This window comes from Crocuta crocuta, unplaced genomic scaffold, assembly GCF_008692635.1.
Source record: "Crocuta crocuta isolate KB4526 unplaced genomic scaffold, BGI_CrCroc_1.0 scaffold132, whole genome shotgun sequence".
In the NCBI taxonomy this organism is placed as follows: domain Eukaryota; kingdom Metazoa; phylum Chordata; class Mammalia; order Carnivora; family Hyaenidae; genus Crocuta; species Crocuta crocuta.
The window spans coordinates 4,765,773-4,782,487 of record NW_027528611.1 but is presented as its reverse complement, the minus strand read 5'-3'; the positions used below and the strand labels follow the sequence as shown (position 1 = coordinate 4,782,487).

Below are 16,715 nucleotides of genomic sequence, written 5' to 3'. Positions count from 1 at the left end.
GGTGGGTGGATGGATGGATGGATGGATGGATAGGTGCGTAAGTGGGTGGATGGATGGATGAGTGGGTGGGTAGATGGATGGATGGATGGATGGATGGGTGGATGGATGGATGGATAGGTGGGTAAGTGGGTGGATGGATGGATGAGTGGGTGGGTAGAGGGATGGATGGATGGATGGATGGATGGATGGATGGATGGATAGATGGATGAATGTCCTCCAGAGATTCAGGATTAATCACAGCTGTGCCTTAAGAGATTTTAGGCCCCAGGATAGGCCAAAAGGGAGGGTATGGAATGGGACCTGAAAAGGTTCCAGGTTCATTGTCCTGTCTTTCAGACCAAAGGATGGTCCTCCTAGTTTGGTATCTCATAAGCTTCTCCCATCTGTCCATCTGTCTCTAATCTCTCTCTGCTTCTGTTTGTATCCTACTTATTTTTCTGACTATCTTTTCTTCTCTGCTCTGTCTTTCCCTTCCTCCATCTCTTGAGTCTCTGACTTTGTGTCTCTGTTAGTCCTTTCCCCTTGCCTTCCTACACTGCCCACTGCCCCTTAGGACTTAGCAGCAGGGTCTTGGGGCTTTCATTGCATTTATATCCGCAGTGTGCTACAGCCCAGACTGGAGGCAGACCCCCTCACGGGACAGCTCTGGCCCCATGAATCCGAGTGTGGGGAGTGGGAGGGTTGGGGAGCTGGGTGTGTCTCTGTGCTTTTTTTGGGGCTCCCCCAGCTCCACCCCCAAAAGACCTTGCCTTTTAACAGTAGTGCCAGGAAAGGGAAAGACTTGATAGTGAGGGGGTTTGTCGGCGATGGAGAGGTATTTTTGGAGGTCTCCCCACTGCCCTGGAACCCCTTGCCCTGAGGGAGGGATGCCTGGGGAGATGATCTTTTCTGTCCCGCTGATGGAGCTGCCTTGTCCCTCAGGTTGGTGGATGACCGTTGTGTGGTGGAGCCTGCAGCGGGGGACCTGGACAACCCGCCTAAGAAGTTCCGAGGTAAGACCTCCGTTCTCACCGCCGGCCTCCCTCCCAGGCTGCTGAGTCTTGGCCCTGGGACCAAACTCACTCAACTCCATCCAGCCCCATCGGACCCGGTTAGACCAGGCGCTGCCCCGCAGCCCTCACACCGGGTCTGCGGAAGCCCCCATCGACTTCTGCCGCTGCCATCTTTGCGCAGATGGCCGCTGCCTTCATTCATTTCCTGGGGGCCGCACCCTGCTTCTCAAAGGCACAGCCACATGTGGCTGGGAGCCATTCTCCCTCAAACTCCCCACCAGCCACAAGGCCTTCTTTGTCTGCATGACTGGGCATTTTCTGACGGAGCAGGGGAGGGGAAGAGAATTTCCCCAGGCTTTCGCAGGCCCAGGGTGAGAGCCCTTCTGTGTGCCACCGTCTCCTCATCTGCGTGGCGAGGGGATTGGAGCCGGTGATCTCTGGGCCGCCGCTCCTGACCCTGACTGTGTCCCCAGCCCTGGGCCTTGTCGAGGACTCCCACCCTAGGGGAGCTCGTGGAGCCCCGACCTCGCTCTGCTGAGTGACCTTGGGCAAAGGCCTTCGCTCTCAGGGCCTCTGTGTCCTCCGTGGTCCGTGGGCTCCTCCGCCCTGCCCCACGGGCCCACGGGCGCTGAGAGAATGAAATGACACCCTGCTGTCACTTTCCCCAGCCAGGGTAAGGTGTTATTGTGGTGATTACCCGTGAGGCTGGGACCGACAATCAGGCAGACCCTGGGTGTGGCGGGCAGGGCGGGGGCAGGTAGGAACACGCCGGGCTGCGGCCGCCTCGTCTGCCCACGTGGCTGCTCCGCTGGGGAGAGATTAGCTGGGATTGTCCGCCAGGGGAATGCTGGGAGGTGAGTGGGGTTTAAGATAATCCTGTGGCATCCTTGGCCGTCTGGCTGCCTTGGCCTTGCCTGTCCATTGAAGGGTGGAGGAGCTGGAGGGGGGCCGTCCCAGCTGGGAGAGGGGCCCCACGCCTCCTGTTCTGCTTCCGCTTGTATCAAGGGCCCCTGAGTGGGGGTTTTGTCTGGGGGTCTTAGGTCAGGACGTGCCCTGTTATGTGGGAGCTGCCTCGGGCACTGGCCGTTCCTCACCACCGTAGAACGCACCATCTGGCCCTGCGGCCTCTCTCGCCTCATCCCCTACCCCCTGCCCCCCTCTCATTCCCTCCAGCCACACCGCCTCCCTGCTGTTCCTCATATTTATCGGCCAAGCTTCCACCTCCATGCCTTTGTACTTGCTGTTCCTTCTGCCCCCAAGATTCTGACTCGGTATATTCACTTGGCTTGTGCTTCTGGTCTCATATCCTTGGAGGGGCATTCGCTGACCGCGCAGTAGAAAATTGCACCCCTCATCTCCCTCCCCTGCTTTCCTTTTCTCTGCAATGTGAACTGGACGCGATCCACGTACTTTAGTTATGTGTCTATCATCTGTGGAGCTGGAATGTCAGCTCCGCCAGGGCAGGGGTCCCTGGTTGTTCTCTGTTTTGTCTGCAGTGTCTGCTGCATAGTGGGTGCCTGGGACACATCTGAGGAATAAATGCAGGCATCAGCCCCTCCTCAGGCTTCCTTCCGCCCCTGCTGCCTCTCTCGGGCCTGGCGGGCCAGTTCCCATTGATATGACCCGTCCAGAGTCCCTGGGTTGAACCCAACCTTGAAGCCATTGAGCCCGCACTTTGGGGGTTTCAGGGTGCTGGTTGTGGGCCCCCTGCTTGAAGGCCCAAGCTCTGACCATGCCTGTCCCTGGGTCCTGAAGGTCGAGAGTGGGTAGTGATGAAGCCTGGGCCTCTCCTGGAGCCCAGAAGTAAGAGAGCTTTGCAGCTGCTGATGGAGGGGCAGATTTCTACTCTAGCTGGGGGATTTAGGTAAATTCTTGGGAAGAAGTTAGTAAGGATGAGGGTCTCCAGGGTGGGCTGTGCCAGGGCAGAGAGGAGACTGAGGCAAAAAAGGGAAGGAGTGTGTGTGGGTCAAGGTGTGTGCAGTCAGCTTTGTGGTGTGACAGGTGGTGACAGGGAAGTGGGTGTGACTGAGGAAGATTCGCTCTAGAGTTACAGTGGACAGAGTCTGGGGTCAGTTTTTGACAACAAAAAACCCCACGTAGCAGAACAAATGCTCTTTCGACTTCTCATCTTCCTCTGCCAGTGCTCCTTCCTACTCCCTCCTCTCTCTTCCTCTCCGTCTTCCCAAAGCCTGTGAGTGGGGCCCTCACCGGGGGCTGAGATCTGGGGGGTGCCCCGTGGTCCTCGGGGGCTCGCTGTGCCCAGCCAGCTCAGAGGGCGGGAAGGGGGGACTCAGCCTCCAGCGTCTCCTGTGCCCTCTCTGTCCCGCGTCCTGGCCTTGGGTATCTTGAAGAGGCAGGCAGAGGCCCCTCTGAACTCCCTGAGGCCCCATTTGAACCTGAGAAAAGCTGGCCTTCTGGGACAGAACCACGGCTGGCAGGGCCATCGGAGTGTGAGAACTTGGACAAGAGACATGGCCTCCTACTTCTTCAGCTTTGAGACTGACGCCCAGAGAAGAGGAAAGCGGAGCTTGGCCTCAAACCTGGGAGTCCTGGGAGTTCTCGTTGTTCCACGTGTCTGCTGTAAACACCCTGTGAGGCACTGGAAGGAGGTCACCAGCAGGGGCGTGGGGACCATGGCAGGCATGTTAGAAGTCAGCTCGATGTCGTCAGAGATGGCCGTGTCCTGAGGCCCCACAGGTGCCATCGCAGCATCCTGGGTGGCCCCAGCCATTGCTGGGGACTCCGCTTTCTCCCTCTCTCCCCCAGCAGCTTGGTGGGGCTCGCATGCTGTCCCTGGAGGCCCCAAGGCTGGGCTGGCAAAGCCCAGTGAGGCTCCCAGCCTGCCTCCACCGGCCCCCTCGTTGGCTTCTTGTTTGTGGTGTCAGCTCTAGCCATCTTCTGAGGTCACTGCAAGCCCTAACACGTTCTGGGAATTCTTTCCGGACTCTGCAGGGCCCTGGGAGGCCCAGGCTGCTGGTGCCCCAGTGTGTAGGGCCCCCCATGCCAGCCCACCCTCCCTGACCTCTACTTTGCTGTGGGGGCCTTGGGGTTATGGCTGCTCTGAGTCTCACGCTGCTGACTGGGCCCAGGGCCTGGGCACGTTCCCTCCCTTGAGCCCTTTCTCTATCGCCATTTGCACTTGGGGGCACAGGGAGATGCAGTCCAGGGTTTGGGGAGCTTTTGCCTCCCAGGAAGCTCAGAGCCCACATCCCCAGCTGTGGCAACCCCAGGAATGTATGTAGTGGCCACTTACCCACCCAGATTGGTGGGGAGTGGGTGCTGGGGAGGAGGCTGATGAACTGGCCTCCCTGTCCATGGCTGGGTGCCCCCCAGCTCTCCCAAGCCTATGCCTCTGATCTACCTGCCCCACCTTCCGAGTCCAGTCTATTGTTATTCTTCTTCTTCTTAAGACATTTCATCTCTACACAAAAGTGAAGAGAGCTCGATCAGATCCTTTTTGTCACGTTTATTTCAGACCTTGTCATTTTTATTTATTTTTAAAGTTTTTTTTTAACATTTATTCATTTTTGAGAGACAGAGCATGAGCAGGGGAAGGACAGAGAGAGAGAGAGAGAGAGAGAGAGAGGGAGACACAGAATCTGAAGCAGGCTCCAGGTTCTGAGCTGTCATCACAGAGCCCAACATGGGGCTCCAACCCATGAACTGTGAGATCCTGACCTTAGCTGAAGTTGGACGCTTAACCGACTGAGCCACCCAGGAGCCCCATACCTTGTTATTTTTAAAGCATCTTATGCCTGTAGCTGAAGACCTTTGGGTCTTCCCTCCATCCCTTTCCCCACCCTCTCTCTCCAGAAGCAAACACTCATCAGAAATTGGTGTTTATCATTCAGGAGCCTGTTTTTAACATTTATTTATTTTTGAGAGACAGAGAGACAGAGCACGAGTAGGGGAGGGGCGGAGAGAGAGAGGGAGACACAGAATCTGAAGCAGGCTCCAGGCTCTGAGCTGTCAGCCCAGAGCCCGACGAGGGACTCGAACTCACAAACCTTGAGATCATAAACTGAGCCGTAGTCGGCTGCTTAACCGACTAAGCCACCCAGGCGCCCCAGGAGCCTGTTTTTATACTTTTGCTATTAATATATAGGGCTATATTCATAAACGATACAGGGTACTGTTTCCCATTTTGTATAACCCTGCTCATTAAACTCTTCCTGCACATTTCTTATTCAGCCTGGTTTTTGGGGTTTCTCCATGTTGACACATTTGGCTTGTGTTCATCTGGTTAATTGCTATGTAATATTCCATCGGGTGAATAAACCACAGTGCACTTATGGGCTCTCCTGTTGATGGACATTTAGCTCATTTCCGGCTCTGGGCGGCTGCCGGCCCTGCTGCAGTGAGCGCTCCAGTCCCGTCTCCTTGGGCTCGTGTGCAGGAGAGCCTTGGGTGTGTCCCGAGGTAGGAGAGAGCTGGTGCAAGGAAGCTCTTGTGAGCCTTCCTGCAGGGCTGTGCATGCTCAACCCCCGCAGACGGCGGGTGTGTCGCCCCCTGCTGCTACCCCCCCTTCTCGCTACCCTAGGTTCTGTCCCACTTAAATTTCTTCCAGCCTGCTGGGTGTGAAATGGCATCTCACTGCAGTTTTAATTTGCGTTCCTCTGACTACCAGTGAGATGGAGCATCTCTTCCTATGTTTATTGGCCACTTAAAATTTTGTTCTTATTTTGTTTCCCTCCCCCCATTTTATAAAAGTAATGCAAATACAGACTCTAGGCGCAAGATGAAGGCAGTGGTGCCTCTCTGCCCCCCACCTCCCCCTCACTCACCTTCTGTCCTCCTTTCTGGGGGAACCGTATAGAAAAACAGAGTAGGAAATTTATTCATATATGAAAACATCAAAACATTGCACAAATAGGCATAGAGAGTCTGTTCACACCCGACTTCTCCCCGTTCCCTCCTCTACTGAGTTCCTAATGCATCCTCCAGGGTTCCTCTATGCAAATACAAACTTCTACACTATTCAGATCCCCCCGCTTTTCTTACATAAAGGCAGCATTCTGTGTACACCGTTCTGTTTTCTGATTGTTTTTATGTTATAAATCGTACTCTGGATCCTATTGGAGACCTTTTCATATTACTATATAGAAATCTTGAAATGTTTGTTTTTTCTTTCACTTAAAACTCATTTTTTGGGTGCCTGGGTGACTCAGTTGGTTGAGTGTCCGAATTTTAATTTCGGCTCAGGTCATGATCCCAGGGCTGTGAGATCGAGCTCTGTGTTGGGCTCCAAGCTGGGTGTAAAGCCTGCCCAAGATTCTCTCTCTCTATGCCCCACCCCCCCCCACGCATTCGCTCGTGCGTGTGTGTGTGCACACACTCACTCTCAAAACAAACACACAAACAGAAAAACAAAAACCAACTCATTTTTGTTCTGTATCCTGGGCAACTGTGTGAAAATAGTGTTTTTACAACTTACATAGTTGTAAACATTAAAAAACTATTTATTTTTAAATTGTGGTAAAGATCCGTAACATAAAGTTTCTCATCTTTAGCCATTTTGAAGTGTACAGTTAAATGGCATTAAGCACATTCTCACTGTTACACAGCCACCTCCACCTTCCAGCCACAGAACTTTTTTCTTCCTAGAAAACTGAAAGTCTAACCCCCTTAAATAATCACACACACACACACACACACACACCATGCTACTTTCCATCTCTGTGAATTTAACTGTTTGAAGTACCCACATGAGCAGAATCATCCAGTATTTGTCCTTTTGTGACTGGCTTCTTTCACTTAGCATAATGGCCTCAAGGTTTACGCACGTGCGGCCTGTGGCACGTCAGAAGTTCTGACCTCTGTCTCTCTTACACCTATGGAGCATTCCATCGTGTGGCTCTGTTGGAATGTATTTAACCAGTCTCCTCCGATGGACACTTGGGCTGTTCCTAATCTCCAACGTTCCCGCCAGTGCTGCAGCGAAGGCCCCTGTCCCTTGTTATATTGTACAAACGCAGGTGTGCTCTTTGAAGGCTGGGCCCAGCGAAGCTGCCGAGTCAGGGGTCAGGGGCATCTGGGCTGCTGATCGAGTCTGCCAGCTGCCCCCCACAGGGCATGCCCCCCCACGTCACGCCTCCTCAGCCACGTCAGAAGGCAGTCCCTTTGAACTCTTCGTTGTTTCTCCTGAAGGCTCCCAGTTCTTTCAATGTTTTGCTTAATTCCAGGAGAATTTAGCTCCCCGGGGTCACTCCTCCACTTCCTCTGCCTTTTCCTCCCGAGGGCAGCTCATCACAACTCTCCACTGTCACCTTCATAAACCCGATGATCATGTTCCACCTTCATTTCTCAGCCACCAGCAGCCCCAGAGCTGCTTCCCCCGCCCCTCCTGCCGCTGCCAGGCTCACTTTCAGTTTTACATCAAGACTGAATAACCTTGCCTTCTCTTCTGTGCACACAATGGAGTCTTCCGTGTTTTGTTCGACAGGTCGAGTCTAAATGTTGGCAATAATTAAAAGCAGATGTTTACATGATTTACACAGGGCCTAGACGATATTGTGACTGTAGAACTTTATCCCCTGTGCTCTGTTCTCATCTCAAGTCGTCTGCACTGGTGCTTTTCAACCTGGTGGGAGCAGCAAGACCGTTTGCGGTTGGGGGTGCCTTTACAAACGCATACCCCCTCAAGCCTTGCCCCAGCCTGCTGAATCTATGGGGGATCTGGGGGTGTGTATTTAAAAAAAGTTTTTAAATTTTTTTTTTTTAATGTTTTATTTCTAAGAGAGAGAGAGACAGCGTGAGCAGGGGAGGGTCAGAGAGAGAGGGAGTCACAGACTGAAACAGGCTCCAGGCTCTGAGCTGGCAGTCAGCACAGAGCCCGACGCGGGGCTCGAACCCACGAACCGCGAGATCATGACCCAAGCGAAAGTCGGACGCTTAACCGACTAAGCCACCCAGGCGCCCCTAAAAAAAGTTTTTAATGTGTACTTATTTTGAGAGAGAGAGAGAGAGGAGAGACACAGATGAGGAGGGGTGGGGCAGAGAGAGGGAGAGACAGAATTCCAAGCAGGGTCCATGCTGTCTGCGCAGAGCCTAATGCGGGACTCGAACTCACAAACCATGAGATCATGACCTGAGCCCAAACCAAGTCAGACGCTGAACTGACTGAGCCACCCAGGGGCCCCAAAGGAGTTTGTCTTTTTTAAAGCTCCGCCAGTGGCACTGGTTTTTGAAGTGTTACATAGCTTAGTTTCAGGGAAGGTCACTTGGCTTTGTTTACTAAGCGAAAATCCTCGTCTGCAGCTTCGCAGGCAGTGTGCCCCCTCGGCCACGAGGACATTTCCCCCAGCACACACAGTCCTTACTGTTGGAAGCCTCCCCGGACCCAGACTTATCTCTCGCCCTTTGATGCTGCTGGGCCCGGTCTCCTGGCTCCCATCCCACCCTTCCTCCTCACTGCCCTTCTGCCCTGTGGTTTGGCAAAAAGAAAGGTTCTGGCCTCTTCTGATGTTCTGATGAGGCTGCCTCTGGGCACAAAAGCACAGCACCATAAAAGCATGGAGGTGTGCAGAGAGGAGGGCCACAGATATTTTAGCAGGCTTGAGTCATTTATTCCTTCAACAAGCATTTTCTGACATGTATTACAGACAGGGCTCTAAGGGATGATCTATGTGAGAGAAAAAGACACATTTGACAAGTTCTAGGTAGTCAGTTTCCAAGGCAGAGATAGAAGAGTTAGGAGCAGGGAGGGATCAGCTGTGGCTTCCTCCCACGCCTGGAATGCTCCAGGGCCGTGTGCTTCATTCAGCTGCAGGCTCTGACCCATTGATGGGCTGTGAAGTCCCTTTAATGGGGCTCAGCCATCCTTTAGAGAATTGGGTACACTCGAATTCGAATGTGGCACCATAGTAAGGGTTGTTAATGTTTCGTGAACTCTTCCTTCAGCCCTGGCTACGCTCCTGTCACCTGTTAAATACTTGGTGAGTTTTAAGTGTGGTTCTTGAAGCTTTTTTATTTCTAGAGATGCGATTTGGTTTTCAGCCTGTGATGTTACTTTGTATAGCTTCCTCTTCTAGTTTCCTCTTCTCTGCAGGGATCCGCAGGCTTTTGCTGATTTAGGCAGAGTAGGTGTGTCTGTTCTACAGATGTCTGTGTTTGAAGTCTCTTCACGTCTGTTTCTACTGTCTGATTTGTGGGTTGGTTCTCTCTTGTGACACCTAGCTCTCATGAGCTCCTGGTTATTTTTCCCTGTACCCTGGATATTGCATTTGAAAAATTTGGTATGCAGCCCCCGCGTGGCTCAGGCGGGTGAGCGTCCGACTTCGGCTCAGGTAGGAGCCCCGCGTCGGGCTCTGTGCTGACAGCTCAGAGCCTGGGGCCTGCTTCAGATTCTGTGTCTCCCTCTCTCTCTGCCCCTCCCCCGTGCGTGCTCTGTTTCTCTCTCTCAAAAATAAATAAACACTTAGAAAAGAATGGAAAGATTTGGTATGAGTGGCTGTGGACCAGGACGAAGTTACCTTCCTGCAGAGGGTGTGCATATCCTGCTACCAGACTGTTGGGGCCCCGCCCATCTAAGAAGGGCCTGAGCCAGGCTCGAATCGGGGGGGTCCTCGCACCATCTAGGGGATTCTTAACAGGGCTCTAATTGCTGAAAGGAACTCTTCTGCCTCGAATGTAGCCCTCACCTGGGATGTAGCCCTTTGGGGTCTCAGCTCACTGAGTGGAGGGTCGCTTGTTAGACTCCCACCTTCCGTGGTCTGGGCTTGGATTTCTGTCCCTGTCACCTGATGAAGCTGTCCAAATAAAAGCCTGTGTTTTCGGGAATCAGCAAATATCCTCAGGGCGAATGTAGCTTGGGGGTTTCTGTATCTCTCTGAACTTCCCTTTGATCTTCTGTTCAGACCCAATAATTCTTCACTGGCTTGTCAGTTCTTTAAGAAGTCTTAAAATAATATCCATTTGAGAAACCCGGTTGCTTTAGTTGTTTTCTGTTGGGTTGGTCCCAAAGAGGTTATAACCACGGTTCTCAGCCCAGCCCTGTCAGAGCCTGCCGCCCCCCGCACCCCCCCCTCCCATTACCAGGGACAGAAGTCCCCATGTGGTTTCATGAAACGGTGAACGGTGATCCGAGAATGTGTTTCCTAGGCGGGTAAGTTCAGAAAGGCTTGAGCCCCTCTTCTGTAGGGCGACCCGGGACAACATCGCTCTTTCCTTCTGTTCTCTGTTTTGGATTGGGAGCAGTGGGGGGAGGGGGTGAGACCAAGGAGCTCATGACCGCCAAGGCCTGTGGGCTCCAGGTTCACTCAGACTCTGGGCCCTGGCCGGCCCCCTCCTGCCTCAGCTCACCAGACCCCAAGTGTGGCTGGCTGCTGTCACTGCCTCCTCTGGGGCTCTCTTGCCCTTTCCCCCACTTCCAGCGCCCCATCCCTTTCCTCCCTTCTGGGCTGTAAGTTCAGGCCCCACCTCATCCACATGAGGGAGTCATTTCTAGATTCCTGTGTTCATCTGGCAGACATTCGCTGAGCCCTGGGCTAGGGGCTGGGGATCCGGGGAAGGACACGTGGCCCTGCCTGCCTGCAGATGGGCCTGTCAGATCCAGACCCCCCTTTAATATTATTAAGTGGAACTCAAAAATAATACAATCTCTGCATGTCTGTATTTATGTAACATAAAATGGGGGGTCCAGGGCTCAGATCTGAGTGAGCCTGGAGCTGGGGAGAGGGGGCGAGGCCAGTATAATGCCCAAAGTGTGATAAAAAAGAGACACAGAAGGAAAGCAATTTATTTTTTTATTTTTTATTTTTTTAAAGTTTTAAAAATTTTTTATTTATTTCTATGAGAGAGAGAGAGACAGCGTGAGCAGGGGAGGGTGAGAGAGAGAGGGAGTCACAGACTCTGAAATAGGCTTCAGGCTCTGAGCTGGCAGTCAGCACAGAGCCCGACGCGGGGCTCGAACCCACGAACCGCGAGATCATGACCTAAGCGAAAGTCGGACGCTTAACCGACTAAGCCACCCAGGCGCCCCAGAAGGAAAGCAATTTAAAATAAAGTAATACATATTTTAGAAGTCGATGTGGGGCACATCTGGAAGCCCCAAGGAAGCACCAGAGCTGGTCTGTGAGTCACAAATAGGGCAGACATCTGGCATCACCGTGAGTGCAACGCGTTCTCTGAAGCAGCAAAAAAAACCCCCTCCTGGTCAAGTCTGAGCAACAACACAAAGAACACAGATTACCTCAGTTTATTTCCGAGTCGCATTCCTGAAAAATTCAGTGTTTGCTAAAAACAATGCAACAAGTTCTTTGCGTTTCTGGGTGCCACTATGGGCCCAGAGCACTGCCCGCAGCTGTCCACCTGCGCGTGTGTGGCCGGACGGTCTCGGCAGGAGCCACGCTGGACAGTCTTGATGTGCAGGTGTCCAATCTCTGTCCTCTATCAGGGGACACCCCTCCCTCACCTTCCCAAACAATTCCCGGTATGCTCCACTTCTTGGACTTCTCTTGGGATCCAGTGGCCACTAACAAGGCAGTGTGGTCGATGTGGTAACCGGGGGACCTGGGGAGCCCTACCAGCCTGGGAGCTGGGAGCTCCAACCCAGCCTGAAGAAGCAGGAGGACTTCTGGGAGGAGGTGACACATGAGCTTCTTCTTGAGGGCTAAGCAGATCCTTGTAAAGACATACTCTCTCCAATAAACTGAGTGCTTATTTCTTTTCTTTTCTTTTTTTTTTTTTTTAAATATTTTTGTTTATTTCTAGGAGAGAGAGAGACAGCGTGAGCAGGGGAGGGTCAGAGAGAGAGGGAGACACAGACTGAAACAGACTCCAGGCTCTGAGCTGGCAGTCAGCACAGAGCCCGACGCGGGGCTCTAACCCATGAACTGCGAGATCATGACCCAAGCGAAAGTCGGACGCTTAACTGACTAAGCCACCCAGGCGCCCCTGAGTGCTTATTTCTAGAAGTGATGCCCACTCATGCTGGTGGCACCAGGGTAGGCTAGGCAGGGCAGGCCTTGGCAGCTCTATCTACTCATAGAATTGCCCTTTTACCCCCCTCCCTCTGTCTTTGACTCAGTCTCTCTTCCCAATGACACCAGGGGACCTCTGCCTGCTCGTGGGCTAGATAGAAAATCCAGTTTTGCTTTCAGTGGCCGGGGGGCTGGATGACCAGCTTTGACCAGAGCAGGCACCCAGCCTGCCTTTGGAGGGTAGATGACAGGGCCTGAAGGAGGGGGGCTCTAGCACAGCCGTCCCTGTCCTGGGCTCCGTGCGGCTGGAGCCCTGTGCGGTGGTGGAGGCCCAGCACTGCAGCGCGAGAGGGGTCTTAGAGGCCGTGAGCCCAGCCCCTTGTCCAGGGTGTGATTCCTGGGACGGGGAACTCACTGCCTCCTAGCACAGCCTATGCTGCAGTCAGACGGGCCCAGCCGCCTGTGCCAGCACATCACCATGACCCAGAATCCCCAATCCCCTCCCACCACACTTCAGAATAGGATTTTTCAACTTCTGCTTCCTTTTGATACGTAGAACAATCTGACACCCTCTCTGGAGTTGGGGCTTACGAAAATCATAGGTGTTTTGTCTGCTTTCCAAAAGAAAAATAGTAATTAGTGAACCTGTTTCTGAAAGTCTGATTGGGCCAGTCTTAGGTCAAGTTCCCCGGAAGCAGAGCAGACAGGGAGAATTATGGAGGAGGGGGCTCAGGGGGACAGAGTGAGGGAGCCTCAGTTATTCAGGGCAGGGGAAGAGCCAAGCAAGGCTGTGGTTTCAGGCCAAATAGAAGCGTCAGCCTGATGGTACAGGGAGCTGGGGAGTGACCAGCACTGCGGACAGTCACCTCCAGAGGCCAGACTGTTCTGTGCCTGTGCCAGCTGCTCCTGGGAGGGGGGAGGGGTGCAACTTCCCAGGCGTCTGTGGGCAAGGTGGTAGTGGGCCAGAGGCAGATGCAGGTATGAGCTGTCAGCCATTGATGACCACAAAAGCTGGCACAGACAGGGCATGGGGTGGGGGCTCGAGCCTCTCATAAATCTCCTGTGGGGAAGAGGGCATGCGTCTGCTTCCCAGCTGGGATCCTGCTCTCACACCTGCTCAGAGTTCTTCTGGGTTCTTCTAACCACTGTCTCTCCATCCCAGTGGGGCGGGAGAGAGGGGAGAGTGGAGGTGGAATTTGGGGGCGGGGCTGTAGGCTGAGCTCCCCGCCAACGGATCTCCCTCCCTTTGTCTGCCCTACTGCAGACTGCCTCTTCAAGGTGTGTCCCATGAACCGCTACTCGGCCCAGAAGCAGTACTGGAAGGCCAAACAGACGAAGCAGGACAAGGAGAAGATCGCTGATGTTGTGCTGCTCCAGAAGTTGCAGGTGTGTGTGCGCGCAAGTGTGCACCCGTGTACACACGTCAGGAAGCCGGGCGCACACACACAGGGGCCGCCGCTCAGGGGCCGAGCCAGAAGGGGCCTGGTGGCTGAGTGGGAAGCCCCAGGGTGCAAGAAGTTGGTATGTGTGGGTGGGAATGAGGTAAGAGAGAGGAAGTAGAGTGCTTTCCCAGTGATCCACTTGTCTGTATGACCCTTTGTGCCAGTTAGAAGAAGGTGCTGCTTCCTCCAGGCTGGCATGGCCCTGATGCCCCAGGCACATGGCTCAGTGAGTGAAATGAGGACTGGATTTCAGCTTCCACCCAGCCCTTTAGCTGGACACCATGGTGCAGTGAACAACCTGTACAGCTGTACATGGAACAGTGGCTCCAGGGAGCCTGATTTGAGAACCAGTGTTAACCTCCTTCCTCATTTTATAGAGTTGGATCCTAGGGCCCTGAGACGGGGCTGAGCAGTCTGTGCTCTCATCCTGTGAGGTTGTAGTGGGGCTTGAACGGCCCTCAGATCTCTGACCCAACTTGGGTTTGCTGGACCATGGACAGTGTGCAGTGCAGGGGCCTGGTGGTTGCTCCTAGGCCTCTTGGGGGGCAGTGGCTCAGTTGACATCCCAGACAGTCCCCTTCAGGGCCCCAAGCCCAGTCCCCATTAAAAGAGAGTACGAGGCTCTGGCTGTGGTCAGCAGCCCGTTTCTGAGACCCTCTGTCAGGTCTGGTGCCCCGGCCCCTGTCACGTAGACCTTGCTTCCCTGTGTCCCCTGCCCTGTGGAGGTGGGTGTAAAATGGGGGAAGGGTGGGCTTCACCCCATAGCTAGGAACTGGGCTGGAAAGAGGGGGCTGACGGTGGGCTGTTATGAATAACCCATCTTTCTTCCTGGGCTGGGGGCTGCCACAGCTTCCTTCCTGCTGCCGACACAGGCCGAGGCTGAGCTGGGGATCTGGCCTGGGTGTGGGGCGTTTACATGTACACAGACACAGACACAAACACACACACACACACACACACGGTCATGTAGTCACACTGTGGGTGTGTGGGAAGTCACGTGGTACCCTGCAAGTTCCCCTCACAGCCACCCTTGCCCCAGCCTCAGTCGTGAGGCCTGGCTGATGGGACTGAGGAGAAGAAAGGGGCAGAGGGGCCGGTACTTTCAGGGAGTGCCAGCCTGATCTCCAGGAACGAACCCTGTCTCCAGGAACCTCCAGTCTGATGGAGGAGACAGTGCCTGTCCTTAAGCAGCCTCCAGTCTGATGTGACAGAAGTGCCTAAAAAAAGTGTGCTTAATGGGAAGCCAACCAAACCCTCAAGGCCCCTGGAGTTGGATCTGTCAGAGTTGGATGTGGCCCACCAGTGAAGGCAGTGGCTGGGAGCACACACAGTTTCGGGAGGGAGGGCCACAGAGCAGTGCGGCGGCGGGGGATGAGGAGGAGGAAGAAGTAGCGTCAGGCACGTCCATCAGGTTTTTGGGCTGGGGCAGGGGTCCCGTGATGGGGGCATCAGGAGTCTGCTCAGTCGGGGGTAGTGAGGCCCAGCTTGGGTCCTCTGCTGGCAGTATCAGACGGCATAGGGAATTCAAGGGCCTGCTGGCATGCCTCCTCCAGAGGAGGTGGGGGAGGGGCAGGGGATCAGGGTCTGGTGCCCTGGGCTGCATGCTGTCTGATCTCAGGCTGCCCCTTGCACTGAGTCTCAGTCCTTCATCACCTGTGGAGGGAATGGGCTAGATGGCCTCTGGAGGGTCACTCTGGGTATAGTGCCAGGAGCTGTGTGTGTGTGTGTGTGTGTGTGTGTGTGTGTGTATGTGCATGTGTGCATACATGTGTGGGCATGGGGGATGTGGCCCTCCAGGAACTCTGTGTGTGTGTGCATGCATGTGTGCACGGAGATGGCCCTCTAGGAGCTGTGTGTGTGTGTGTGTGTGTGGCCCTCTAGGAGCAGATGCTCCTCCAGAAGCTGTGTGTGCGTGTGCACATGTGTGCACGCAGGTGGCCCTCCAGGAGCAGGCTTCTGAGCCTGCGTTCCACCTCTGTGTGTGTCTGAGCAGCATGCGGCCCAGATGGAGCAGAAGCAGAATGACACGGAGAACAAGAAGGTGCACGGGGACATCGTGAAGTACGGCAGTGTCATCCAGGTGAGGCCCACCTGCATCTTCCCTGGAAGAGCCGGGGCTGGGGAGAGGGGTGCCAGCTGACATGCCCTGTGTAGGGGGGTGTTCCTGTGACTGCATCTCTGCTGCTGTGTGGCCCAAGTAGCCGTGCCGACGGCTGTGTGTCCGGCACTATGCTCACTGGCACAGATTCTCGAGCCGCATGGTCTGAGTTCAAACCTTGGCTTTGTGACCTCGGGCAAGTTATTTAACCCGAGTGCCTCTGTTTCCCCTTCTGCAAAATCAGGCCAATGGCACTACTTCCCTTTTGGTTGTTGTAAGGTTACAGGAATGACTACGTGAAAAGGATTTAGAAATGCTGGCTGTTTTGTATTCGCCTGGGCGCCTGACTGTGTGTGTGTGTGTGTGACTTGGGCGTGTCTCAATTTGTGTGTTTATGTCTGTGTATCTGACACTGTATGTGAGTCCAGCTGTGACCAAGGTCCGGTGGGCCCCCAGAGTCCCCCTCCCCAATGAGTGGCCCCCCTGGGGCCCGGTGACCTCGTTTGCGCCCTGCCTGCCCCCCAGCTCCTGCACATGAAGAGCAACAAGTACTTGACAGTGAACAAGCGGCTGCCGGCCCTGCTGGAGAAGAATGCCATGCGGGTGACACTGGATGCAACAGGCAACGAGGGCTCCTGGCTCTTCATCCAGCCCTTCTGGAAGCTGCGGAGCAACGGGGACAATGTAAGGATGAGGCCAGGCTGGAGGGGCGTGGTGGGAGGTGCAGGCCACAGCCCCAGAGGGGCTTCTATAGGGTCTTTGATGCGGGGGCTGGATGAGGTCCTGCCCATTTCTTAGAGGGGCAGACTGAGATCCGAGAGGGGCCTGCAGGCCTGACCCTTCCCACATTCACCTGTTCCGCCTGTCCCCGTAGGTGGTTGTGGGGGACAAGGTGATCCTGAATCCTGTCAACGCCGGGCAGCCTCTGCATGCCAGCAATTATGAGCTCAGTGACAATGCTGGCTGCAAGGAGGTGAGTGGGGCGGTGGGGCCCGCCCGCCGCGGAGGGGTGTCTGCACGCCCTTGAGGGCATAGACGGGCTGCTCCCCACCGCGGTCTCTTCCTCCAGTCCCACCTGGCCAGCTGGCCGAGCTGGGTCTCTCTGCTCCTCCGCCTGTCTCTCTCCGTCCGCCCCATTCTCCACCCCACAGGCTGGCAGCCCCAGGGCAGCTGGGCTGGGGCAGCCCCCCCCACCCCCTGGCTTCCAGAAGGCCCCTCCTCTCTGTGCTCTGATGAGAGCTGGGCTGGCCCCCCCCACCCCCTC

The 16,715-nt window shown here is 54.7% G+C and overlaps 1 protein-coding gene across 1 annotated transcript in view; it reads left to right on the top strand.

The window, feature by feature from the left end:
• ITPR3 (inositol 1,4,5-trisphosphate receptor type 3) overlaps positions 1-16,715 on the top strand; it is a 69,050-nt gene that overhangs the window by 15,737 nt on the left and 36,598 nt on the right. Inside the window, exons 2-6 of the mRNA XM_077754757.1 lie at positions 922-992; positions 13,176-13,297; positions 15,347-15,433; positions 15,977-16,135; positions 16,326-16,424. Of these exons, the coding sequence (XP_077610883.1) occupies positions 922-992; positions 13,176-13,297; positions 15,347-15,433; positions 15,977-16,135; positions 16,326-16,424 (538 nt within the window). The remainder of the gene's footprint in view (positions 1-921; positions 993-13,175; positions 13,298-15,346; positions 15,434-15,976; positions 16,136-16,325; positions 16,425-16,715) is intronic.